At 39.8% G+C, this 27,727-nt stretch overlaps 3 protein-coding genes across 4 annotated transcripts; 1 reads left to right on the top strand and 2 right to left on the bottom strand.

The window, feature by feature from the left end:
- Positions 1 to 171: 171 nt before the first annotated feature.
- LOC123660826 (calcineurin subunit B type 2) lies at positions 172 to 4,470 on the bottom strand. The gene is made up of 5 exons (XM_045595858.1): positions 4,292 to 4,470; positions 4,048 to 4,087; positions 1,744 to 1,907; positions 817 to 951; positions 172 to 491 (listed from the first exon to the last, which is right to left on the bottom strand). The coding sequence occupies exons 1-5, from the start codon at positions 4,292 to 4,294 to the stop codon at positions 321 to 323; spliced, it is 513 nt and encodes a 170-aa protein (XP_045451814.1). The 5' UTR covers positions 4,295 to 4,470; the 3' UTR covers positions 172 to 320.
- A 658-nt stretch (positions 4,471 to 5,128) lies between these two features.
- On the top strand, positions 5,129 to 16,395 carry LOC123660825 (elongation factor 1-gamma). Of its 2 annotated transcripts, none has more exons than XM_045595857.1 (10): positions 5,129 to 5,217; positions 5,331 to 5,480; positions 5,571 to 5,637; positions 6,164 to 6,306; positions 6,971 to 7,111; positions 7,984 to 8,151; positions 8,465 to 8,607; positions 9,493 to 9,662; positions 11,665 to 11,807; positions 15,849 to 16,395. In XM_045595857.1, exons 1-10 carry the CDS (start codon positions 5,206 to 5,208, stop codon positions 15,984 to 15,986), a joined length of 1,275 nt encoding a protein of 424 aa, XP_045451813.1. In that variant the 5' UTR covers positions 5,129 to 5,205; the 3' UTR covers positions 15,987 to 16,395. The 2 variants fall into 2 exon arrangements, with proteins under 2 accessions (XP_045451813.1, XP_045451812.1); XM_045595856.1 differs by having other exon boundaries at positions 8,462 to 8,607.
- A 4,418-nt stretch (positions 16,396 to 20,813) lies between these two features.
- LOC123661178 (serine/arginine repetitive matrix protein 1) lies at positions 20,814 to 25,050 on the bottom strand. The gene is made up of 5 exons (XM_045596164.1): positions 24,952 to 25,050; positions 23,934 to 24,719; positions 21,860 to 23,903; positions 20,938 to 21,260; positions 20,814 to 20,828 (listed from the first exon to the last, which is right to left on the bottom strand). The coding sequence occupies exons 1-5, from the start codon at positions 25,048 to 25,050 to the stop codon at positions 20,814 to 20,816; spliced, it is 3,267 nt and encodes a 1,088-aa protein (XP_045452120.1).
- Between the last annotated feature and the right edge of the window lie 2,677 nt (positions 25,051 to 27,727).

The raw sequence follows: 27,727 nt of genomic DNA, 5'->3' as shown, positions 1-27,727 counted from the left end.
TGGCGCAGCGGTCGCCCCCGCGTCGCCGTTTGTACTTAATGGTCACAAATGCCCGCATTCGTTTCGAGCGTTCGAATTTCATATCAGAAAACGCTCGAGTATTACCACACAAAAACATAACAAAATACGATTCAACTTTACGAAACTCATCATTTACATTTGGGCAGAAAATTACGACTAAAAAAAATAGTTTATTTATAAAAGACCAGAGAAAGATTCGAATAGTTTCGTGACGCCCAACGCTCAAACATCAGCTTCGGCGACCCGGAGGCGAGGGCGCTTAATTGGATAGTGTTCTAGCTAGAGCGAAGGTTGGGGGCCTAAACGTCCACCACCATCTTCTTGTGGATGTCGGTGTTCCCGACCACGTTGCAGAACTCCTCGAACGATATCTTGCCGTCCTCGTCTTTATCTGCGAACAAGATCGTTTTGTCGACGATCTGTTGCAGTTGCGTGTCCTTGAGATTGTTGCCCACCATCATCTTTAGAACCTGAAATTGTCACATTGCCGAATTTTGTCATATGGGAGTCGTCTTTTTTACTATTTGATTGGAGCCTATATATAAAAAGTTATTACCATTGATAATTTAAAACAGAAGGTACTTTTTGGTAGATTACGAAAACATCTATAAAGATTTAGGAAGTATAAATTTAGTACAAAGCTATTATAAAGCTATATTTTGGGTTGAAACCCTTAAGTTAAAAGTTAATATCACTGATCATTTAAATGAAACAACTATTCTTTGATCGATGACGAAAAGGAAGTTCAGAGTATAAATTTGATCAAATAAGAAGAAAAGATCGATGTCTATTTACCTGAAAGAGTTCACCATTGGAGATGAAACCGTCGTTGTCCATGTCGTAGATTCGGAACGCGAACCGCAACTTGGACAGCTTGTCGCCTTTTACGCTGAACTGCGATACTCCCTGGATGAACTCCTTGAAATCAACCTTGAAACAATCGCAAAGACAAATTTTATATTTTATTTTTAAATTAAATGTATGTATTTCGATCTATTGTAAATATATCAAGAATGTAAACGTATCAAAGCTGTGTCAATACACGGTTTCCATGTAGTAGGGTGTCGATTATTTCAACTGCCATTAAATATAATAATGAACTAAATTTCGTATTATTTATTAAATTAGCAAACAGTGATTTTTGATAACAATTTCACTAATAATATTCATAATAATTAATGAAACTGGTATCGTATTAGTTTAACTGTTATCAAAAACAATATTTAGTACTAGAAAATAGCTCGTCGGAAATTTTACGGCAATGTCGCCTTATCTTTCTGGTAATTTGTACAAAATCATGCTATTTAGGATATTGTAAATATAAAGCGGGTTACAGATAGTACGCTAGTCACATAACTCGAGATACGGCTCAGGCGGGAGGTAGCTTAACTGAGGGAGGGCACAGCAGGAAATACCCTCAACCTTACAGATGATTACACCTAAATAATACTGCTTTCAAGCAGTGTTGTGTTGTACTTGTGATGTACTTGTCTTTACTATATAAGTATTTGTCTACTGATCTTTATTATAGGACTGTATACAGCCCACAACCGGAAAAGGGCTAGTTTTTCCTAAGGTGGTAATTACGTTTGCACTACTTTGCCACGCGGTAACATCATTTCTCACCATAATAAATTCACAGAGATAAGTTCACCCTTGCCAACTTATTTTGTTAATCTAAAACTGTAAACATGCATTTAAGTGCAATAAAGAATACAATACCTCTCCGTTACCGTCGGCGTCGAAGATGTCAATGACGCGCTGCACGAGCGGGTTCTGTTGCAGCTCGGGCAGCGACATGAACTCGTCGATGGACAGCGCGCCCGAGTTGTCGAGATCGAGCTTGCGGAAACGCTTGCCGAGCCGCCGAATCTCGTCCGCGTCGACTGCGCACCACACGTCACTCGACTCAGGGCCACTCAAGGCTCGGGCTCCCGGGATCAGGACCCTAGGCCCCCCCGGACCCCTAGGGCCAAGCCCCCCTGGGGTCAGAGGGGGCTCGGGCGACGCGGCGCGAGGGGTCGTCCATTAATCACGCGATGTTTTTTAGCAAATTGTAAAAAATAAATACACGTGATACACATTACAGCCCCACTCCTTGTGATATTTTGATTTTTTCTTGATCCCTCCCCCCCGTTTCCCCCGTTCGACCTCACGTAATTAATAGACGACCCCTATGTACAAGCGTATGTGTCGTGGACTACGATATTTACAGTATGACCGCCGTTCAATATTCTCTTTGTATTGAAAAATGAAAAACTACCTCGTCATTTGTTGCCGTTTCAAAGGTTACGAAAATGAGGTCAAGCTAAAAGCTAGTTTTAATAGTAATAATGTATTCGCGACGACTGTGAATTCGCATTTTATTTGTGCGGAAGTCGTGTATGTAAACGGCATACTAATTATCTCGTGACCGACACAAAGCTATACATAGGAGTAGGTCGTCTACTCGAGACAAATCGAGAATATTTCTTATTAGTGTGAGTTTAATAGACTCTTATGAGTCGTCCGAATTTAATCGGTAATGGTTTCTTTTAGAATCGGATATAACAATAGAATTTCCTCAATCCGTCTGTGCCCAGTGGTGTGTCGTGAGCGAGCTAGGCGCGCCCACGTCGTATGTCGGTACCTGCTATTCTATTATTAACATACAAAGCCATTCTAACGTTCCCGTGCTTGAAGCATTGCGCATCCGTTTCGGTCGAAATCTTACTAAAGCGATACCACCGCGAACTACTCCAGCCACCAAAAATACAAAGCAATGAGAGAAGTCAGATACGGAAGTCAACAAAAGTGCTTTTGTTATATGTATACTATAAGAAGCACAGAGTAACATAAACAAATCAACAGAAAACGATAGAAAAAAAATCAGGATCGATTTTTTAGGATTCGTCAAGCTTGTTCCGAGTCGATTGTTTCGAGAACTGTCCTGAATAGTAATGTCGACTTATTAATTTCCAGTCTTATGATTTTGTTTCAACTGCGTTTTTCTGAAGGACATATATAGGTATAGCCCGTTGTGACCAGATATATGACATCTCCCATCACGTACATTCCTCACGTCTGCACAAATATAAAACAATCTAACCATCACAAACATTCACAATATAGACTAAACTCTTTACTCTAGAGGCACTGGTGATGCGGATGCATTAGCCCAAAGTTTGAAATTATCTATGTACGTCCAGAACAATTTTTAGTTTAAATTTAGAGTCAGGAGAAGACATGTGGAAGGAACAAGTGAATTACTGTACACCGACTAGAGTAAACAAAAAGATAAGCCTTCATCTAAGAACTATGGCATACAGACGTTTATGCACACATAGATAACATTTAACTAACAATGATAGTAAGCATGTTTGTGTAGTTGATCACACGGCCGCTAGGAGCATGAGTGGTACGTTCAGTTAAACCCAATGACCAATGATTAAACTATTAGTTGTTTTAAAATTCTATTTGAAAGGGGTACACATATACATGTCCACAAAATGTAAAACATAAATTGACTCTCCATAAATAAATATTCAGCTAAGTGCTGATTATTCAGTGTTTCAAATAAATTAGATTTAAGGACTTTCTCTATAATAATAAAAAATTGTTCTGGATTTGGAGGTGTACGTGCGGTGTGTCAACATGGAGATGAACATCAGCGAGTGACACTACGACACTCACAGTTCTCCACCTTAAAATCAATGCAGTTAACACGTGCTGAAACAAACCTCATGTTACGCTTCTTACGCACACCCTAATTCGCACTCATAAGGTATTCCACTACTCGTCTCCTCTTGCAATGGGAATTGACATGTTAACAACTGGGGTCGAGGCCAAAGAGTAGAAACGCTTAAACATAACTTATTTAAAGCTAGTCAGTACAGTGGGGACTGTTATTCACATGGTAAGACTTGTACCTCAAGTGATATTAGGTTTCGGTAACAGAAAATAGTAGGCAATGAAACACTGGTTATAAGGCAATTAAAATAATCACAGAAAGGTGAAGGATTTTGCGGAACTCAAGTGCATACTTACAATTTGAACACAGCTCCATAGGAATTGAATTTTCGTTGCCCTGCAAAATTTAAATTCATATTTTCACTTAAAGATCACATTTTAATATTATTTCAGAAGTGTTGAAGCATTAATTAATATTAGAAACTGTATGAACGCATAAAACATTTTAAAAGTCGTATTTTTATCACCGGTTTACACCCAGAAAAACCAATTGGAGCAGCCAATGATGAAGTAGAAATTCAAGCAGAGATGTGGCCCTTACCATGGTGCTGGTTTTATGTTACACTCAGCTATGAAAGTGGCGCTACTGATGTTATGCACAAATTTTTAAATAAGATTGGTGCTATCAGTTGTTAATGAAAAACGTCTTCTCTGCAGAACACACCATCGATGATCGATCTAAATAAAGTTGACAGATTAAATAGAATACATTAATATAACACAGATACCTAGTTAACATTAAATTAATAATATAGAAAATAAATTCTAAAAAGTTTTCTTAATCTATATTTTTGTTTTTCATATTAAATAGTAAAATATAGAAATATTCTAATATAAATTTTATTTGCTTTAAAAGTTTGTGATGCCACAAATTAACAATAATATTTTATCTATCACACATTTAATTTTAAAATAATGGGCCTTAGATAAAACTGTAGTGAGATTTTGTGATGACCATGATTTACACTACTTATATCGTTTTTAAATTAAGTTCTCTTTTGCATTCTTAAAAAGTATCTTCATTAAGTACAAAAGGCGGCCTTATCGCTAAAAAGCAATTTCTCCCAGGTCGCCTTAGGGAAAAGGAAAAGGTATATTTAAAGTATTTTATAGTTACTTTTCACGGTCAGTCAAGCAGTCAGTTCAGTTACTCTTCACATTAAAATACGTGACATTGGCGGAATCAACCGTGCTTCTCTGGCACAACTGAAAGCCATTAGACCAATCAATCAATCAAAATAAATTTTATATCGTTTTTAATATTAAAATAATAATTATTAATTACATACCACTTTTTCATTTCAAACAGCATAATTATACAAGCATTACAAGTTTGTAGTACGTAGTCGTACTATGTTGAAACGTTTCTTAACGTACTGCTTTTAATGTCAATGTCATACCGCTATTCCGTCCCCCTACCCCTTTGATCTTTCTCTTACCGAGTACACCTCAACCATGGCGGCCGGGGTAGGTTTTTGAATTTTGAATTATCTTTGCGATCTAAAGGGATGAAGCCTTTTTTAATTAATGGCGAAACGAGTCATGAGAGTTCTAACACATGGTTTGTGTATTTCTTCTAGGTACTTTATACTTATCCGGAAAATTTTCGTGCTTATAAGGCGTTGATCGCCGCACAGTACTCCGGAGCCGACGTGAAAGTCGCTCCTAATTTCGTGTTCGGCGAAACTAACAAGACCGATGCTTTCCTGAAGAAGTTCCCGGCCGGCAAAGTGAGTGACAAGCGGCGAGCTAGTGTAGTGTCCGTGATATCTGACCAGATGTTTTTGACGGTGACGTGTAATTATTGTGAATTATTTTAGGTGCCGGCGTACGAAAGTGCCGACGGGAAAGTTCTCCTCACAGAGAGCAATGCTATCGCTTACTATGGTAAGTCTTGTCATGAGTATTACGAAAACATTTTATATTTATAACCTTTTAAAATTGCACTTAAAACCTGCTGATTTATACATTTCGTCACATAATAAGATATTTTTCTTATGTCTCAAAACCGTAGCAGCAATTGGAAGTCGTTGAATTTAAAACAGTAGGATCACAGGGGAGACTTTCGTGACAGCAAATTGGTTTTTCTTATTTTTTATACAGTCGACAAACAAGCTTACAGCCCACCTGATGGTAAGCGGTTACCATAGCCACTAGACGGCTGCAACACTAGAAGCATCGCAAACACGTTGCCGACCCTACTCCCGACCCTCCGCAGGAGCTCTGGCCACTCACCACGTAAACACTCCACTACTTGAGAGCGGTGACCATATGTAAGATGGAGGTACTTCCCCAGACAGACTGCTCCAGATTTTGAGCAGGATATATCCTATTGTGCCCGACCTCAATAATATCTTGTTGTACCTTTGTCCCCACAGTTAACTGATGAAATAATTGTGTCTTGTTTTTAAAGTGGCGAACACAGCTCTCCGTGGGTCAGACGTGGCCACGCAGGCGGCGGTGTGTCAGTGGGCATCGTGGGCCGACAGCGAGCTGCTGCCCGCCTCCTGTGCCTGGGTATTCCCTTACCTGGGCATCATGCAGTTCAACAAACAGGTACCCATGATATACACTTAATCCATTCATACTGTTAGCAGTGCTGCAATTAAAATTATTCTAAAACTATCGATTTATTTAATTTGCAAATGTAATGAAGATACAACATATGTGTATAAATTATAAACACAATAGGAACTAAACTTATTGCATTTTTTTGCTTTTATGAAAAAAAGTTCAAATATACTGTGATCTAATTTTGTTATATTGAACTGTATATTGGTATTGTTATGTTGTATTGTATACTGATGTCCTGTCGGTAATCACAGGACTGTTGATCTGTGGTCTTATATGATAAATCACCTGTAGGATAAGAATAATGCATGATATTTGAACATGCATTCTGTCCGTCTAATGATGAGTGTAAACCGAGATTATGGATGCTTGCAAAACTGGGAGATTTGCAAATGTCTTGCTGACCACATCCTTGACCCTCCCCAGGTCTTCCTTGCTCACCACAGGAAGTCAACACTGCTTGGGAGCAGTATTATTTAGCTACGATTTTATGTAAGGTGGAAGTATGTCACCAGTTGGGCTGCTCCAATTTTCGATCAAGATATTTTCTGCTATGATGAAGATATCTTCCTCAATGTTACTATGTACTGTGATAGAAAATATAATAGCCTTCAGTATAGTAAACTTCAACTTAAATTTGTTTCATCAGAATGTAGAGCGTGCAAAGAGTGATCTCCTGGCTGCTCTGAAGGTGTTGGATGGGCATTTACTCACGCGCACCTTCCTGGTCTCCGAGCGCATCACCCTCGCCGACATCATCGTCTTTGCCACACTCATACATGCTTTCCAGGTTTGGCATTCAAAAATAATATTCAATTTGAAATGTAAATAATATTATTATTTATGACTATCCAAGAGATTCAATTAATTATAATGAAACAACTTTTTCCGATTTTATCGACGTTTATTAAGCTTTTTAGATGCCCGATGTTTTGGATACTTTACAGCAACCATGGTCACGGGAGGACTTTTTCAGATTCAATCAATTTTATTGTTCCTGTCATAAATCATCGATCAGGTCAAATATTATGACGGGATCACTCTGTTATTATTGTGTTATAATTATATGCTTTATGTTAACCTCTGCTGTCTCTCCATTTTTTGTGCTGTACGACACGTGTGACTGGCACGAACTTGGGGAAGCCTATATCCAGTAGTGGACTGCAAGAGGCTGAACGGACTGACTGACTCATAAATATTATGGAATTTTATGAAAAGAATAATATATCATAAACTTGTATCTCATCATCATTTTAGCCTAATACAGTCCACTGCTGGATATAGGCCTCCATAAGTTCGCGCCAAAAATGGCGTGAACTCATGTGTTTTGCCCATAGTTGCCACGCTGGGCAGGTTGGTGACCGCAAGTCTGGCTTTGTCACACCGAAAACGCTGCTGCCGGTCTTCGGCCTATGTATTTCAAAGCCAGCAGTTAGATGGTTATCCCCTCTTTGGTCAGCTTTTTAAGTTCCAATGTGGTAGTGGAACTGTTTAATCCCTTAGTCGCCTCTTAGGACACCCATAAGAAGAGAGGGGGTGTCTATATTCTCACTACCATAACCACACAGCATATCTTGTATCTGTTGTCCATCAACTATCATTATGCATAACTGGTGAAATAGGCCCCAAGTGTTAAAATTGTTGTCTCTTTCATTATTACAGAATGTATTAGACGCCAGCATACGCTCGTCGCTTGTGAACGTTCAGCGTTGGTTCCTGACCATCGCCAACCAGCCTCAAGTGTCCAAAGTTGTGGGAAGTATTGTCCTATGTGAGGCTCCACCTACATACGACCCTAAGAAATATGCCGAATTGAACCAATCAAAGAAGGTAATTAGTTTCTTTAATTGCCACATAGATCCAAACAATATGGTCCTATAAGAATCTCTCACGATGAATCAGTGTGGATTAACAATCAACAAAACTGAAATCAACTAACAATGAAGAAACGAATTAATTACTACTTGACTAGCCTCTGGTAGATTGCGATGACCATGCTTTCTAATCTGGGGGTTGTGGGTTCGATTCTCGTCTCAAGTCTAAGCCGACCATTACATTTAACAAGCAATAATTTGCTAACTTTAGGAATGGAATATATGGTATATTACACATATTTATTTGTTTATTGTAATCACATAAGCAGGAAGGTGGCAAGAAGGACAAGAAGGCTGAGAAGAAGGAGCAGCCCAAAAAGAAAGAAAAAGAAGAGAAACCTGAGCCCTCACTAGAGGATGAGATCGAGAAGCCTAAAGAGTCCAAGGACCCCTTCGACTCCTTGCCCAAGGGGTATGTAATATGATTCTAATCTTAATATTCTTATTAAGTATCTTAATATGATCTAGCATTATAATGCTAGAAAGACTAGGTATTTTGGTCGGGTAATGGAATGGTAACACATTTTGTTTGTACTTGCTTATAAAAGGTTTTAAAAATAGCTATAAAAACTAAAATAGCTAACTGGTCTACATAACCAAGAGCAGAAAATACAGATATTTTTGTTTATTAACTCTATAGTATTAACAATCTTTATAATAATCTAATGATATCTCTCTCATAGTCTCATTGGCATCTTGCCTAATATTAAAGAAGCTTTATTGGCTATATGAAATATATTGATTTTATTATATGAAGACCACTTCTACGAATAAATCATTAGATCGTGACTACTAAAATTAATGCAATGGATTAAGCGAAATATATTAAGGTCCTGTTTCACCAGTTGTAGATAACGCTATTTGACGGATGACGATACAAATAGACTTTGACAGCGGGAGGTAGAATAGGCCAGTAGGACCTGTTTCTCTTTAATCAATGAACTGCAATTTTAAGATTGATATATGCACACTTCAATTACTATTTCTACTATTGTGATATAGCTATAGATGGGCATTATGGATATCATCTAACATTGTTGAATAAAATCTTGGACATACGTTTGTGTTGGTTAGTTTAGACACTTATTATGGTTGTATGGACTTATTAAATAGTCCTGCAAGTTAAACAAAGTAATCACAACCATAATTGTTAAACCATACATAGTATTTATTAATATTGACTTCACATTTTTGACATCTCTGAAGCCCTCTATGTGTGTCTCCATTGGGATATGATTATGACAAATATAATTTTGAATAAATGTATGTTAATTTTAATTTAACCTGATGATTACAGGACGTTCAATATGGATGATTTCAAACGGTGCTATTCCAACGAAGATGAGTCCGTGTCCATTCCCTACTTCTGGGAGAAGTTTGACCCTGAGAACTATTCCATCTGGTTTGCGGAGTACAAATACCCTGAAGAGCTTTCCAAGGTCTTCATGAGCTGTAACCTCATCACTGGTCAGTTGGAAAGAGATATTTCCTTTATTTTAATTTTTTTGTATAAATATAATCATGATTGATGAACATTTTTTGTTGATGAATTGACACTCGCTGTTCTAGTTTATAAATTTTTCTACCTATATTTGATTTAGCAATTGTTAAAACCCCACAAGTAACTTTGAGTAAATTTTTCAGGAGAAACTAAAATCTATTTATTTAAATATAATATACTGTATATAAATATTTATAATTGCTATATGTTATAGTTCTTTTATATACCTAGTCATAGCTTACTTTTTTTAAATTTTTAAATTTGTTAAGTATACTAATTTTAAAAAAAAATTTTTTCACTTGTGTTGTTTTTACAATCAACGTGTTACATGTTTTGTTTTAACACACAACTGAAAGAAAAGTTAATGAAACACAGCAGATTACTTATTAATTTTATTGAAATACCTTTAAATTTTTGCACATAAACACACTAACAGTTACTCGCAATCACTTTCCATGTCATTTGTACATTCTAAATTAGTAGTGGGCCATTGTAGGAGATCTTCATAAAATTCTTTGTACTTTATAGGAACATAGGGTATTAATTTTCTTACATCCCCAATTTTTTTAAAGTTTATTGGCTTTTTTGTTGAATAAGCAAGGTTGATGGGAAGGGTGAGCTGTTCAGGCAAACAACTTTTTTTGGACATTCTCAAATGGAAGTTTAAAGCATTCATTGTATTGTCAATATATTCTAATGCTTTAATATTTCCAGGATTATCTGCTGTGTGGATGAAATGAGAATACTTTGAGATCAAAAAATTTATCTTTTGAGTTTTGGGCACATTTCTCCCATATGAACATTCTGACAAACAAGATTTTTTAAACCATGTCTTCCACCATATTTTAAAGTTGATTATGTCACTTGGTTGTACAAGATGGACAAGAAATTTTGATGGAGAGCTACTAATAATAATTTTCATGATTTGCCTCAATGAATAGATCCTATCTACTTTTTTTAATTTGTGCGCGCGAAGTGACGGTGTTGCCAACTTGAGTGTCAAAACAACATATTTGAAAAAGTTATGTTGTTTTAACAATCAACGGCATTTTGACGATCGTTTTTTTGTACTGATTTGACTGCAGTGGTGTTGTTAAAATACTCATTCTAAATTTGACCATAGACAAAGGATACAAAAATGCAAAAAAATTAATTTCAAAAAAAGTGTTACTTGTGGGGCTTTAACAATCACCGATTCATTTATAAAATAATGTTGACAATGTTTAAATTAAGTAAAACATAAGTAATAGTGTGAAATTGTAAAATTTGTCATTGTGATGTCACACTGGGTAGGGAAAGTTCATATAAACGTGACAAAGAGCTCTCTCTTTAGGGGTAAAAAATCATGAAATTTGTCTGACGTAATTTACGGAAGGCCCCCAAGATCAAGAAAAGCACCTTCCCATTTCAAAACATTTACCATCATCATCATTTCGGCCTATTGCAGTCCACTGCTGTACATAGCACTCCCACAAGTTCGTGTCAAAAATGGCGCATGTGTTTTGCCCATAGTTACTACGCTGGGCAGGCGGGTTGGCGATTGCAGGGCTGGCTTTGTCGCACCGAAGACGCTGCTGCCCGTCTTCGGCGTGTGTATTTCAAAGCCAGCAGTTGGATGGTTATCCCGCCACCGGTCGGCTTTTTAAGTTCCAAGGTGGTAGCGGAACTGTGTTATCCCTTAGTCGCTTCTTACGACACCCACGGGAAGAGAGGGGGTAGCTATATTCTTTAGTACCGTAGCCACACAGTACTTAACACACACACAGTATTATAACATTCGTTGGGGTCGTAAGAGGCGATCAACCCGCCTGCCCAGCGTGGTGACTATGGGCAAAACACATGAGTTCACGTTATTTTGGGCGTAAACTTGTGGAGGCATATGTCCAGCTGTGGACTGTATAGGCTGCAATGATGAATGTTATAATAAGCAGTCACACGTGTCACTCACTAACGAGCGGTGGGGTGCAGGCATGTTCCAGCGGCTGGACAAGATGCGCAAGCAGGCGTTCGCGTCCGTGTGCCTGTTCGGCGCCGACGACGACTCCAGCATCTCGGGCGTGTGGGTGTGGCGCGGCCGGGACCTGGCCTTCCCGCTGTCGCCCGACTGGCAGGTGCGTGCGCCCCTTCAGTCTAACGTTCGCCTCTCTGTGCCGTCTGAATCGAGCGATTCTCCCTATATAGCGCAATCACAATATATCTATAATATAAAAATGAGTCGCTGAATGTGTTGCTAAGCGCAAAACTCGAGAACGGTTGGACCGATTTCGCTAATTCTTTTTTTAAAATATTCCTTGAAGTACGAGGATTTTTCTTACGGAGAGAAAAATTCTAAAAAAAAAAAAAAAAAAATTAAATTAAAGAATCGACTGTTAGGCGATACGAAGTTCGCCGGGTCAGCTAGTAACTATATAATATTTTAACGGAGTTCAGGCAGGTTAGGTAACGTCATTTTACAAAACTAAAATTTTATTTATGACTAAAAGTGAAGCTGCTACCGATTCGGAATGCAGATTCTGCAGAGAGGAAAATGTTGAAATCATATCGCAACAACATTCATATAACCGCGTCTGTGTTGGTATAATCGCGAACTGATATAACCGCCTTCTTGTTGATATAACATTAGTTAATATATTTATATTCATTAGCTTAATATGAAAATAAGTTTTTTTTCTCTCTTCAGTTTCATATTGTATTGTTTGTTTTGTTGCTTTCCTTTTCTGTGCTGTGTAGCATCCCTAAAAATATATAACCGTATTCTAAAATAATTTCTTTCGGATTCTTCTGGTTTCATAGCCAAAGAATAAAGACGTGTGTCAGTGAGCTCCGACAATAATTAATGAGAAACAGAGGGAATTTCACCAAAAACATAATTTAGCTGTGCCAACTTTACGCAGAAAACTGCAAGCTTTATATCACCTGTCCTAAGCCATAGATTATAGATAGCTTGTCAATAGTACCAACTTAACAAAAATTCCAACCGATTGACAGCAGAAGAAAAGTGTTGCCAGTGTGGTAAAATAAAAATCCATTTAAAAGGAAAAATTTGTAGAAATCGTTGTGATGGATGCTACACTGCAAATGCTTTTGAACAAAATTAACGAAGTGCAGTGACTATCAGAACCAAACCAAAATTTTAACTCTAAGCTTTGACAACTTGGCTTCGTTGAATGATAAATTGAAACCATTAGTTGAGGAGAACTTAAAATTGGAGAACCAACGTCAACGAAAAATAACGTCATCATACATGGAATGGATGAGAAAGAAAAAGATGGAGCTGATTTGCTGGAACTAGAAACGACAGGTCTAGAAAACTGGGACAAATGGGAAAAAAACAATGTGTGACGACTAGGGAAAAAGGATGACAAAAAAACAAGGCCCATTCTTATAACAGTCACCTTGGCGTAGAGAAAGAGAGAATTACTTCGCAGCAGCAAAAAACTACCAGATAACATCTACATTACCGAGGATTATCCTAAAGATGTTATCAATACTATGAAATAACTAATAATAAAACAACAAGCTGAAAGAAAGAAAGGAAAAATTGCATACATCCTAACGGACAACAAGCTGATTGTGAAAGACAATAACACTAAAATTAAGGAAAACGAAAAGAGGCTTTCAACCGACTCGCCGACACAGCAAAACACCACGGAAAGAAAAGAAGCAACAGTCCTTCAAAAATAAACAAAACAAACTCTCTATGACATCCAACTCGCCTGAGGGCAAACTCAACCTTTGAAAAATAACAAACAATGACTTTCAGAGACAAATGAGTACCGGAAGCAAACAAAAAACAAGAAACAAACACAAAAAACCGTACAAAAAACTGTCTCCCAACACGTCTGGTCTCCAGCTAAGAGATGCGAAACTTCCAACATCTCAACTCTAAATACAAGAACTTTACGAACACAAGAAAGTTTACAGGAAATGAGATATCTCTTGAAAATATAAAGTACGATATTTTGGCCTTGAGCGAAATGAGAAGATTGGGTAATAAAATAGAAGAACGTGCAGACTACATATTATATAACAACGGACAAACGGCAGGACATAGAGGTGTAGGTTTTATGATAAAGAAATATCTCAAACACTAGATACAGGAGATAATAGGAATCTCTGATAGACTCGCAATACTAAACATCAAATTACCGAATAAAAAAAACCATGGACGATAGTGCATGCACAAACGGAACAAGCTACCAAAGAAGACTATGACAGTTTATCAGACTATATAATAAGAAATAACTACAATAATTACATCATAGTAATTGAGACTTCAATGCCTAAGTGGGAACCAGGGTAGTAGGTGAAGAGTCTATCATGGGAAAATATGGTCATGGAAAAAGGAGTCCCAATGCAAATAAGCTAATAGAATTTTTGCTGCAAAATAATTTGACTCTTCTTAATTCAGTCTATAAAAACAAAACCAAGCAACAAATGGACTTGGATCTCCCTAGATGGGACATACAAAAATGAAATTGACTTTATTACAACAAACAAAACGTTTCAAGGATACACATGTGATACAGAATTTGATTTTCAATGCAAACCATCGCATGGTACGTTGCTGTTAATTTAATTACCCAGCAAAAATATTCAGAAAGAATATTGTTAATACAAAAGCATTTCCACAAGAACTGTACCAGAAGACTTTGGATTCATCCCCCATCAAATTTTTACAAGATATAGCCGACTCTGATACATGACAGACATCTGTCTTAAAAAAATATGACTATTTCGACAAGAAAGTATCTGAAATGAAGAATGTCAATACAATAAAAGAAAAAAATAAGTTAAGCGAATGAACAATGGAAATGTTGGAAGAAAGGAGAATACTAATATCAAAAAAAGAAAGCTACAAAAATAGCCAAAAACAAATATCAGATCCTAGAAAACAGATATGGGAGAGCATGAGAAAAGACAGAACAGCAAAATAAAATTAAAAACTAAAAGAAGAAATACAGAAAACGGGAGGAACTAAAAAAGCTCTAAAAGAACTAAGCAAACATGGAAAGGAAGGGATACCCACTCTAAAAAATAAAAGGTCTAAACAAATGACCTAGCGGAAGCAAATACAAAAAGTCGCTACAGACTATTACAGAACCCTTTATTCTAAAGAAAATGCTCACGAAAAATACACCAGAATAGAACCAGCTTACAGTAACGAAGATGTGCCACCAGTACTAAAAGAAAAAGTACAGAAATCTATCAACTGCTCCAGCTCCAGGGCCCGACCATATACTGGGCAATATACCGTACGAAAGTAACCGACATAACCCACAGAATTAGCAAGTTGTGGCAGGCAGTCGGCTGGCCATCTGTGCCGCAGGACAGATGGTCGTCGGAGTAGACGGGTCCTGGAGTGGAGACCGCGTCTTGGCAAACGCAGTGTGGGACGTCCTCCGGCCCGTTGGACCGACGATCTACGTAAGATAGCCGGTGTAGGCTGGATGAGGATTGCGGAAAACCGGAATGTTTGACTCGAACTTTGGGAGGCCTGTGTCCAGCAGTGGACTGCGATAGGCTGAGCTGACTGACTGACTGATGTATCAGAGTATGTTTATCTAAGCCAAACTAAAAACTAATCATAGAGAGTGATTAGCAAGGTGTCAACGAGCTATGAAGAGAAGTATGCTAGGATTTAAAGTTAAGATTAGATAAAATTAGAAATTCAGCAATACGTAGCAGATCCAAAGTAATCGACGTTCTAGAAGAAATCGACCATCTGAAATGGGGATGGAAAGGACACATGCTGCGCAGCCCGATAGAAAAATGGAGCAAGCGGATCATCCTGTTCCCAAGGGACTGTGCAAGAAAACAAGGACGCCCAATTAGAAGATGTGAGGACGAGATTTGTCAGACCCTTGGATCTTACTGGATGAGAATTGCAGCAGATATAGTCTACTGGAAGCAGCTGGAAGAGGCCTTTGCCCGAAGGCACATTGAAATAAGGAATATAATATGAAGAATGTACCTCGTTTCAATAATAAAAGGCTATTTATTATTATTATTATTCTAAAATATAAAAACATTTGCATGTTTAACGTATTTAAAACAGCTAAAAAGAAACAATACAAACAATACGTAACAAAGAAACATAGTAGGTTATTTTCTAAATAAGAAAATATTAATATAATTATTTTAACTTGCAGATTGATTATGAGTCATACGACTGGAAGAAACTGGACCCCAAGAGTGAGGAAACCAAGAAAATGGTGCAAGACTACTTCTCCTGGTCCGGAACCGACTCCCAGGGGAGGAAGTTCAACCAGGGCAAGATCTTCAAGTGAGCCGTCCGGCTTCACTCCTGCCGTCTCTACGCTACCTTTTGATACTATAGACTTAAGGTTTTTAAATGTTGCCACACAGTAACAGATGGCCATGTTGCTTACAATGATACAATGTGTCTTGACCGTAATTTTTTTTTTAGTGATGCAAGCTAATATTCAATAAAACTAGTTTTTGTTGGCAACATTTAAAAATTCAGATTTTTTCAGTGTTCTATGACTATAATTTAAATAAAAACGTTAGGATTTTTAAATGGTATATATTTGTATCATCTGAACGTAGGCCAGGTCTACGAATGGAGTGCTACAGTCATATTTATATTGTGAAGTTTAAATGCATTTATCTCTTTTCGACGGCCATCATTACTTTCGCGATTGTATGAAGAACTGTAATAAATACAATTGTTTTTTATTTATTGAAGTTTATTTTTAATTACGTCTTTTCAGACAACACTTACTTATAAAGTAGTAGTAGTCGATACGTATTGCTTACTGAAGGAATTAACATTTCTGAATAAAAAGGAATTAGCAAAATAAATACAACTGGGACACAATTTAATGTAAATACCGAGTATGCCACACATCGGCAATGATCAGCTTCCGCGACCACTGCCGTTCACTTGGTGTAAGTACTTGCGCATACCCAAAATGCCATGTTAAAACATTGACTTGACGCAAATGTGATTGATACTGTCAAAATATATTCGCTCGCGGTCGGAAGTCAAACTTAATTACTATAAACGAGCCGTAGAATAAATGGTGGACTAATATTTGATATCTGGTACTTCGGCGGAGGGCAATAAAACACATAAGTGGAAAGCAAAAAATTTATATTCTTTATATTTTCAGACTTTTGCCTAAACTGTAGAAGTACTTTAACATTGGTACATACACTCTTACTTATTATTGCATCATGAGTAACTAACGATATGAGAGTATGCAGAAACGAAGACGAGCGATTCGAAGGCGCCGGGCTGCAGACAATACCGTCTTAAATCATTGTTACACGTAACAAACCGACTTATTGCTATGAGTTTCACGAATACAAAGCTCTAAGGATCGAAATTACATGCGCGACAAAGCATGCCGACGACGTAAATGGTCTTCTGTTAATCGTGTGAGCTTTGGAAGGGGGAGGGTCTCAAAATATCACAAGGAGAGGGGGCCGTAATGAGATATCACGTGTATTTATTTTTCGTCCTTGATGTCTGGATATTTGTATCACGATGCCTGAGTTTTCCAAAATATACCGAATTATGGTACATTACATTCCACAACACAACACACACAAGTACATTCGCCAACCCGCATTGGAGCAGCGTGGTGCATTAAGCGTCCTTAAGGATCCTTCTCCTACATGGGGAAAGAGGCCTATGCCCAGTAGTGGGATATTACAGGCTGAAGCGTAATGGTACATTACCAACCACATAAAGTACATTTAAATATATTTTGAAAATTTAAATACACTTTGCAATACACGTGATTTTTTGGCATGAGAAGGAGGGGTGGTCTTAAACTACACCACATTACACCAAGGGTGACCCCTCCACCACACATAACCTACCCCAGGTTAAAAAGTTGCTAAAAACATCGCACGATTCATCGACGACCCCTTACGACTTATAACCGATACGCAGCGCTTTGGCAACTTGATGTCAGCATTAGCCTCATAAGTGCCAATCAAACAAAATTCTTATACTATTTCTGGTATTTGGAAAGCGCCGAATGCCATCATTGCCTATTTTTTTTTAAATATTGCGTTAAACTACAGTAAGACCTTCGATACTAAATGACCGGAACAAGTTCTCGTCGCCATGCTTGATCGCACATTATTAAGAAAGCTTAAGTAAATTTTTAATAGTTAAAAGTGATTTCAATAGAACGCAGTGCTAAATAGCATAGCAAGAAAAGAAGATATCAACACGAAGATTACAAGTTAAAACGTCTTAACTTTCAAATAGATGAGGAGTTATTTTATTTTATTAGGTATAAGTTCAGATCTTTTGGCATTATTAAGACATTGCATTTATAATATTCACTATGCAAGCCATTTTATTTTTGTTCTATTTTTACAAATATGGCTTATCAGTTCCTCAAATACTTGTTTAAATCACGATTGAGCATAATGTAATATTAAAACATTAATAAAATTATTATGTATTAGCAACAAGTTAAAATCAACAAAAGACCCGACTACGGTCTACAATATCTTAAAATACACAAATATGTGTCTAAAAATAATAGTTTAGGATACCTAAACTAAGACACTGGGACATAAACACGAATCAAACATTTTATCACCCTTCGCCGCAATCGGGTAAACGTTAACGGAATTTATTTGGGACATGATATGTGAGGACTAGGCACCATGACAAAGTTATAGAGTACAGTTCATACTGCTTTCATTTATAAAAATTGTTCTAGAATTTTGTTAATAGAAATATAATTAAAATTGTTCAGTACCGTAATTAATTTCTTTTCAAAAAGTACAAAATATAAATTAATATTTAATGTGAAATTTTAAACAAGTAGGTAGGTAGTATTTAATCGTTTTTTTGTCCAGTTCTTCGAGCCATTTTATTAAAATGTAAACTCCTAATTATATTTTGTACAAATGGAATTAAGTTAACTATAATAGGTAAAGTAAAAATTTACATAATATTATGCATGATAAATGTTGCACTGCGGCACCAAACACATCCTTGTTCATTCTCATGGTGTTCCTTATATTGCATAATGTATTTTTTAATAACTATTAAGAGCAGCTCATTCCATTCCCTTTGCTCACACATACTAACAATAATAACAATACAGATACAATTAACATAACAAAATTTCACTTCTCTCGAATTATTATTATCGTTTTAAGTTTTAATTTTTTAATTATTTATTGACATCTTGTCGCGACAGCTTATCATGTTATGTTATTATGGGGATTATTTACGCATAAGAATTCATCGCCTACATAACGTACGACAAAAAGTTCGATAGTCTTCACTTCGAAGATTTCGAAAACACAAGTCTTCGAGCAATGCATCCTGCCTGTGTTAACATACGGAGCCGAGACCTGGAGACTGACGAAGGGACTGGTCCACAAGCTTAAAGTCGCTCAACGTGCAATGGAACGGGCTATGCTTGGGGTTTCTCTCAAATATAGGGCTAGAAATGAGACTATCCGCGAAAGAACGAAAGTAACCGACATAGCCCACAGAATTAGCAAGTTGAAGTGGCAGTGGGCCGGCCATCTGTGTCGCAGGACCGATGGCCGTTGGAGCAGATGGGTCCTGGAGTGGAGACCGCGTCTTGACAAACGTAAGACGTCCTCCGGCCCATTGGACCGACGATCTGTCTGAACCATGATCTGGCGCGAACTTGGGGAGGCCAATGTCCAGCAGTGGACTGCAATGGACTGAACTGATGATGATGTGGATTATGAACTGATATCTAGATTCCAGATAGATCTATCTGGGCTATGTGGATCCCAAAAAAACTTTGAGATCCCTGTTTCAAACACAGAATAGTTTACAATAATTAATACAATATAAATCTTTGTTTTTTTTTTTTGGAATTTTCAGCAGGGAAAACATTTCATGAAGCTCATAGGCGTTGGGCCACTAGATATCTATATGTTTTTGCTGTACTACTAGGTAGATTAAGAATAGACATTTATGTTTTTAATACTAGAAAAAAAAATACAATAGGAATGAGCGCTTGATTATTTGAGCAACAAAGTCGATTTAAGAATTTAGACGGTTTTTTTTTTGTCAAAGTTATTTACATTTAATATAATAGTAGTTTGTTATAAAAAACTTTTAATATATACCATTAATAAGTAGCTTATATTATAATTCACTGTTTAAATGTTACATAAAAGGTGCGTGTTGAAGGTGTGGTTGCGGTCAGGATGTGGTTGGCGGCCGCCGGTCAGTCGGTCACGCGTTCTCTCGTTAGCAGTAGTAAGGCAGCTTCGCTCGATCACTGTCGTGAACCCTAGTTACGGTAGATACTATAATACAGTCGGTACATACTATCGCGTAACGAAATATTATACACGAACAATTTAATAAACATCAAAAAATGCAAGGGTCAACGATGGATAGTAGGAGTTACAAATGACGCTATAAATTTATATACCTAACGGGTAAATTTACATCTCAAAAATGATAACATCTCGCTTCAGGTCAATAGAGAATAAGATATCATAAAAAAGTTTAAACTCTTAGAGAGACAACGAAGGTACGGCGAGCGCGGGCGGCGGCCGGCGGTCATTGAGGCTCCGTCTGGAACAAACGGCTGCGATAAGCTTTCGCAGCATAGAACAGAACAAATGTCTCATTTTTATTAAGAGTATTAAGTATGGACCGTCAGTGGAAGTCATTGGCTTCACTATAATGCGATATAAACACGGGAACAAAATTGAATTTTTTGAAAATCGTCTTAACTAAATATTATATTATTTTCAATCGCGTAAGACTTTTTACCTAAAGACAACATCTCACCTCTTTTCTCGAATGAAATATTTCTTATTCTGAAATCATTTTATAATAAACTAGTTTTCATCCCGCGACCTCGCCTCTTTGGGCTACATTATTGTGGCTGTTATGCTTTTATCCTTTAAATTAAAATATAGCCTATATCACTCAGTGTCAACGTAGCATTCCTCTAGAGATTTTTTTAATATTGGAACACCACAGTATTCCTTTAGCGGGTGAGGTATCCAGAGCTCCAGTTGTGAGTCGCAAATAGGTTCGGTAACGCGTTTGATATGTTCTTTGTGTTGCAAGCCTTAGGATTCGGTATTCGCTTACTATCAACCAGACCTTAAGCTTGTTAGTCATCTTTGCTCTATAAAAAAGCTGGATATTAGGCTAAATTGAATCTCGGTGATGGCCACCAGGGGTATTAAGATTAAGACTATCTACTATAGATAGAGGTGCTGGCGACGGCTACTCACGTCGTTGTAGTCGAGCAGGTCTTGCAGGTCGAAGTCAGCAGTGAAGGGGGACACGGGGGAGGTGGGCGAGTGGGCGGGCGCGTGGGCGGGCGAGCGGGCGGGCGAGTGGGCGGGCTCGCGGCGCGCCAGCAGGGGGCGCTCGTCGTCGGGCGCGTGCGCGTGCGCGTGGCACTCGCAGCGGCAGCGCTCGGGCGGCACGTAGCTGAACACCACGGCGTCGCGCGCCGTCGCCGGCAGGGTCTGGATGCGCTTCGGCTGCTTGCGCCGCTCCGGCAACTCGCTGAAGTCGATCCACTCCGACTTGCTGCGCGCCTCCGACCCGGCTGGGGTGACCGACGAGTCAAAACTTAGGCTACATTCATAATATTGTTAAAAAAATTAGGTTTCTGCTTAAAAAAAAATGAGTGTGCTTAGAACACACGACTGAACAAAAGTTACTAAACGTATGTATGTATGTATAACTCTCTCTTTTTAACTTCACTAACTTATATCTCCCTAACTTCCGTTTGCCTCACCCGATCACACTTTAAGTAACACTTTCGTCACGCATTGACCAGCTTACTCCCCAAGTCAAGCGTACGTAAAAAAGTTTTACTTCAAAAACCGTAATACATTCTAAGAAATGGGAAAGGCGGGTTAATCTCCGACCCTTCTAATGCATGGACAATCGAAGAAAGAGACCTACGTCGAACGGGTGGGCACAGCAAGCTAAATTAATCAATCGATCTAATTTTAAGAAATCAATCGATTCGAATCATATTTTCTTTATTCACTTGATTCCAGCGAGCTTCAAAAGTCGCCTTTTCAGAGTTATCACTTTGCATCAATACATATTTAGATTTTCGATATGCGCATTCACGGGTATACATGTACCTACTCAGAAGACTTTGTAATAATACATACAAAGAAACGCGAGACTCACCGTCGCCACCGCTACGCGAGCGAGCGCGCTCGGTGCGCGGTGGCGGCGCGGGCGCGTCCGAGGCGGTGGAGGCGGCGCGCGCGCGGCGCGGCAGGCGGATGTGCAGGCGCTCGGCGCCCGGCGCGGCGCTCGGCGGCGTCAGCGCACTCGGCGCGGCGCCCCGCGCGCCCGCCGGCGGCGTCAGCGCACTCGGCGCGGCGCCCCGCGCGCCCGCCGGCGGCGTCAGGGCGCCCAGCGCGCTCGCCGCGCCGCGGGGCGCTCGCGGGCGCCGCACCGCCGCCACCGTCACGCCCCCGCGCTCGCGCACCGGCACCATGGGCAGCGCCAGCGACCTCTCCAGCGGCAGCGTGGTCGGCACGTAGGGCAACTCCTCGAACGACTCCTGCACCACGAGCCCGCGTCGCTCCGCCTCGCTGCCGCCGTGCGTGGTCGCCACCTCGGAGCTCGCGTCCGACTCCGACGAGTCGCGGCCGGTGTCCGGCGGCGGGCTGGGGAACGCGTCGCGTGGTATCTCTTCGCCGATCTCACCGAACATCACTTGACTGTCGACGATCTCGGGCGTAATATCGTTTACAATATTCTTCAAACTCGCCACTCGCTGCGGCGACTCGCTCGGACGAACCTCTTCGCTTTCGGGGAAACTCGGAATCGATTCTGATATTTCGCTGGCAACGCTGGGTGTCTTCGTTATACTAAACTGAGTACTAAATACCTGTTCTTTACTTCCGACGTGCGTCGTGAATATAATTCGCTCTTTTCTCCGAGGTCGCTCCGCACCGTTCCCGGCGGATATAATCTCCTCCGATGAGGCGTTGTTCGTGTGTCCAGAATTAAAACTGGGCTTAGAAACACTATTTAAGCTCTTGTCCGGAGTGAATTCTTGTTCCGTTTTTCTCGTACTCTGCTCTACTTCTTTTACCATCCCTGACTCTCTCTTTGACTCTGTCTTTGAAGGGATTTCCACATTAGCTGTCTTTTCAGTCGGGGAATGTAATGGAATGATAATACTGCCGTCCGGTAGGACAGTCCGTTGAGTAGTTCGTTTTGGAAGAGATGTCGGAGTAGCGGAAGTGACGACTGCATTTCTTTCGAGAGGAGGCCGTTGTTGGGGCGCTGAAGCTGGTCGTGTTGGTTCAGTTCGTGTAACCGTTTCACGTGATTGAGGTTTTTCGATTGTATTTTCAGTTGAGTTCAGTTCGTCAGGTGGTGTGCGCAAAGGAATATGGATGATTCCGTCCTTCGAATCTTCGTAATACTTTAGTTTCTCCCCTCGAGGTCTATCTACCACTGGTTGCGGAAACTGTCTCTGTTGTTGAACCACTGGAGATGCGTCACGAGAGCCTGGTGAAGGAGAAGTGCCACTTCTTCGCGGTGTCTTAAATAATGACAATACCGAACCCTTTATTTTACCTGCCGATGTTGGTGTTGAAGATCGATCTCGGCTTTTGCTACGCGATCGACCTTCGTTAAGGCTTTTTTTGCGTCGCAATGCATCTGATGGTGAATCTGGTGATGCAATGGTTTCACGCGATTTAAAAAGTGAACAGAACGATGATTTTCTAGACACTGCCACACCACACGGAGACGGTGTTCTACTGTCCCGTGTTCGCTTGGAAGTAGTTTGAGGACTTATTGGCTCAATAGAACAGGTAGGTCGATCGTTTAGTTCGAGAGTGATAGGTTTACGCGCGGGTTCTCCACTAAATAAGGTCCGCTCGCTTTCCTCTTCGTTATCGTCCTCGTATTCATCATCTGGTTTAAGTTTTATTCTTATGATATCTTTTGACTGGTTACCACGCCGCAACGCCTCAGGTTTAGATGGTTCGCGACGTTCTTTAGGTCTTGCTCGACGCTCTTCAACTTTCGCTCGGTTCATTGTTTCTTTTAAGCGCTTTTCATCATCCAATGATGAAGAAGACGGCGCAGGCCCCGGTACGGGTGTGTTGGAGGGTGCGTTGGGAGAAGTAAGTCGAGGTGCACTAGCAGGTCGCGTATTTTCGACAGTGGCTTCTGTACGCACTTCACGATGATCTCGACTATCGATCTGTCGACTAATAAGAGGAATTGGAACAACTTGGTCGGGTGGACGCTTAGGTTCAGGAATAGAAGTTACTGCTTCATTTGTCAATTTAGCAATTTCTAGAAGCCTTTCCTCAACGACCGCCGCACATATTTCGGGATCCGTTTCTATAGGTTTTGGACCGCAAAATGATGTTTCGAGTAACATTTTGTGCGGTGAAGGTGATCGAGATATGCCAGATACTACAGAAAGCCGTGACACACGACTAGTATGACTAAATCCAGAAAGTGCCGAATGGGCGGAACACTGAGATCCAACACTAGACAGACGGCTAGTTCGACCCGATACGCCGAGCAAGGCCGCCTCAGACCCTTGACTGTCTTTACGTGAATGACGACGCGAAGGTGGCGCTATAGATTGTGTTCGGGTCTCTGCGCCTCCAGGCGCGCCTTCTAGGAAAGCCAGTTCTTCGGTTGACGAACGCAGGTCAGCCGTCCCGTCTTCGCGAAAACCAAGTTCTAGACGGGCACGGGCGTCTTCGCCGCCACCGCTGCCCGCGAACAGCGCCAGTTCGGGTGAGCTGTCTCGTGAGTCGTGATGGCTGGAACTTGACGCGCGGGAAATGTCGATGCGAGGAGCAGCAGGCGTCTGAAGACCTGACACGGTCGGTACAGTCGCAGCCTCATGCACTGCGGGCGAGGAGTGGGAGCGCGCGCGCTGCTCGGGCGGCGCCAGACAGTCAACACCACCTGACGTCGAGGCCGTCACGCTCGTCGTCGAGCTCGCTGGATCTTCGCGGATCTCAGGCAAGCGAAAGACTTGCTTGTTCTCTGGGCTAGACTGAAACGTGAAAAATAAAAAAATATTTATTTCAGTACTAAAAAGTCTTACACATGGTTTTTATTACAATGAAAATAATAGATAAAACGTATTATTCGGTGTAGGATTACATAGTTGATAAAAATGTATGGTGTATGTGTGTGTGCGTACGTATGGATGTGCGTACGTGTGTGTCAACAAACAAATAAATGTCTAAATGAGACATAATGATGTTTCCTATATTCTAAGCTACGCATATTGCTGAACTAACTTCCTCGGAGACGTCGTGGTCGAAGGAGGCGATAGGCGCGGGCCCGCGGCGCGGCCGGCGCTCGGCGCCGCTGGCCGCCATGCGCCCGCCGCCGCCTCACGCGATTGCACGCGCGTGTCTCCTGATCCTCACATTTGCCAGAGCTGATGATCAGTTAATAGTACAACATATAAAATATCCGTTTGCTGGATGCGAAAAGAAGCCTTTGCCTTGCAGTGGGATGTTTACAGATGGATGCAGTATAAAGCTATTTACTTAGTTTTAAAATAAAAATCATGCGCCGATTGTCCATCACATCACTTTTAACAGTCGGACAGTTATTACTGTAACACATGAAAGCTTAAAGCATGAACCAAAAGATTGTAATATAGCTAGGGGAGAGTGGGGTAATCACGGACGCGGGGTAATCGCGGAAACGTTCGTTTGGCTGTGTTAGAAAAGTGTAGAAGATATTCCGAGTGATAAAATCGTGAGTCTATCCCGAATATAGTGCCGAACAAAGAGTGGCGAAGCAACAACGCACTCGGTCTACAAGGTATGTTACCTTTTTGTTTTTTCGATTATATCAAAGATTAAATATTATTCTATTTTAATTTCAGTTTGTCCCGACAGTTGGTGCTGCGATCAATTTGAGAAAAATATTTGAAATTTTGTGTTATGGCAAAACAACGTTTGCGGGGTCAGCTAGTTTTATATAATTTTCGATTAAAATTGAAGAGATGTAAAATATTTTAGGTGTGATGTAAAAATTCGGTATCTTTTTTATGAAATAACGTCCAATCCAAGAATGTTTTTAAGGACTCGCCACGCGTATCACGCGATTCTAACCTAAATAAAAAATATAGTTTTATGTTACTGTGTCTGTTGGGTAATGACGGACGATTTCAGTGTGGTAATCCCGAACGTTTGTAATTATTCCTAAACAATTAAATTATTGTCTTTTATTTTATAATTTATGTGCAGCAGTCGACTGCGTTGCGCGGATGATAATAATGATGAATTTAGATAAAATGAGTACATATGTAGAAGTTTTTTTGTATGTTTCTTTACTTTCAGTCATGTACCTTTACGAACTTATTTATACCTATTATGTTATTATTATGTTTCAGGTGCCACAAAATACCAAAGTGTCATAACTAATAAATAAAAAAAATCTTTCTAGAGAAAAGATTCAGCTACCTATATAGTAACCAGTAGTCCTATGAAAAATATTTTAGAAGAAAAAGAAGAAAGAAAAATAAGGAGCACATGAAAGGAAGCGAAAGGCTGCTAGTTCCACTAAAGGTTCGAAGAAAGATGTGAAGCGTTTGTCAAGCATTTGCAGATTGTAATATTAAAATAAAGGTTTAATGAAAGGTCGCACCGCGCAAAAATAGCCAAAGAAGTAGACGTGGAAGAAAATGAGTATTTTTGCTTAGTTTGTGATGAAAAATATGAATACCCTCCACATGAAGATTGGATAAAATGCTACAAATGTAATTTATGAGTCCATGAAAAGTGTAAGAGTGGTGAAAGTACATCAAAAGGTTTTTATATGTGATCATTAGATTAGATACTGTGGGGCAATCCCGAACCCCATAGTTTTGTTGTCGTATTAATATTTTATTTTATATTGAAAATTTATATATGTTGCTTATTAGAACTTAAGGTTGATTAGTTAAAGTAAACGTTAATTAATAAATGACATTCGTCGACTCAATCTTGTTTTGTTCAATTTTAGTTTTCCCTTGAGTGTTCGTAATTACCCCACTCTCCCCTAATTATCTTTAATAATTCACTGTTTTTTCTCTTACTAGGCCGAATCTTCCTAAATATATTACAATCGCCAAATTATGACAGTAATGAAATTTACCTTCTACCAATATGTTGAGGAAGAATGAAACTTACTATAAAAGTTTGAATCAAAACAGCAAAAAATAAATATACAAATTCCAGCAAAAAAAAAAAAAAACACTAAACTAAATAATTATAGCATTTTAGTTCTTTTAATTCTTAGCCAGTTAAAAATAATTCAGTATTGATTAATTGAAGATTAATTTAATTGAAAGGCAGATGCATCAGAGCGTAAATGAAACTTTCTGGAAAAGTAATATTTGACAGAACCTCGTATTTAAACCTGTCTATCGCAGTACGTTAAGTATTTTAAAATTGTGAGTGTACGACAGTCACACGAAAGCGACAACAACGTATTTAGAGAGATAATTACAACAACCGTTCTCAGTAGGTTAATAGTTCATTAAGTCAATGATAATCTCGCCTTATCTGTACTACGCGAGTTCAATGACACCGAGAAATTTTACAATTATGCACTTCGAGCTCACGCGTAACACGTAACGTCATACGTACAGAGATAAAAAGAACTCGACAGCACTATTCACTGGCCGCTGATCCCAATCGATTGTCGGTCACTTCACGTTCGGATCGATGGGTAAGTCCCGCGATCGCGTTTCGATAAGGTTCCAGGGCGGCGACAGGGTCGAGGGTCGGAGTGCAGCGGCGGCGCTGCTCGCGCGGCGGTCGGCGGTCGCGCGCGGGGCCGGCGCGTCGCGCTGCTGGCCCGAGGGTGTGCGAGCTGGCGACCGCCTCGCGCCCCTCGCGCGCCCCTCGCCCGCCCCTCGCCCGCCCCTCGCCCGCCCTCGAGCTCCCCGAGGCGCCTGCGCCCAGTTCACGCACGCGCCCTAGCGCCGACCCGTCATCTCTTTCGATGTCGCCATTTAGGGCTGCCATATTCAGGTTTATTGGCTAAATATAGTGAAAC

Source organism: Melitaea cinxia, chromosome 16 (assembly GCF_905220565.1).
Source record: "Melitaea cinxia chromosome 16, ilMelCinx1.1, whole genome shotgun sequence".
Taxonomy (NCBI): domain Eukaryota; kingdom Metazoa; phylum Arthropoda; class Insecta; order Lepidoptera; family Nymphalidae; genus Melitaea; species Melitaea cinxia.
The sequence above is the reverse complement of the archived record's forward strand: the minus strand, read 5'-3'. Positions and strand labels throughout refer to the sequence as shown.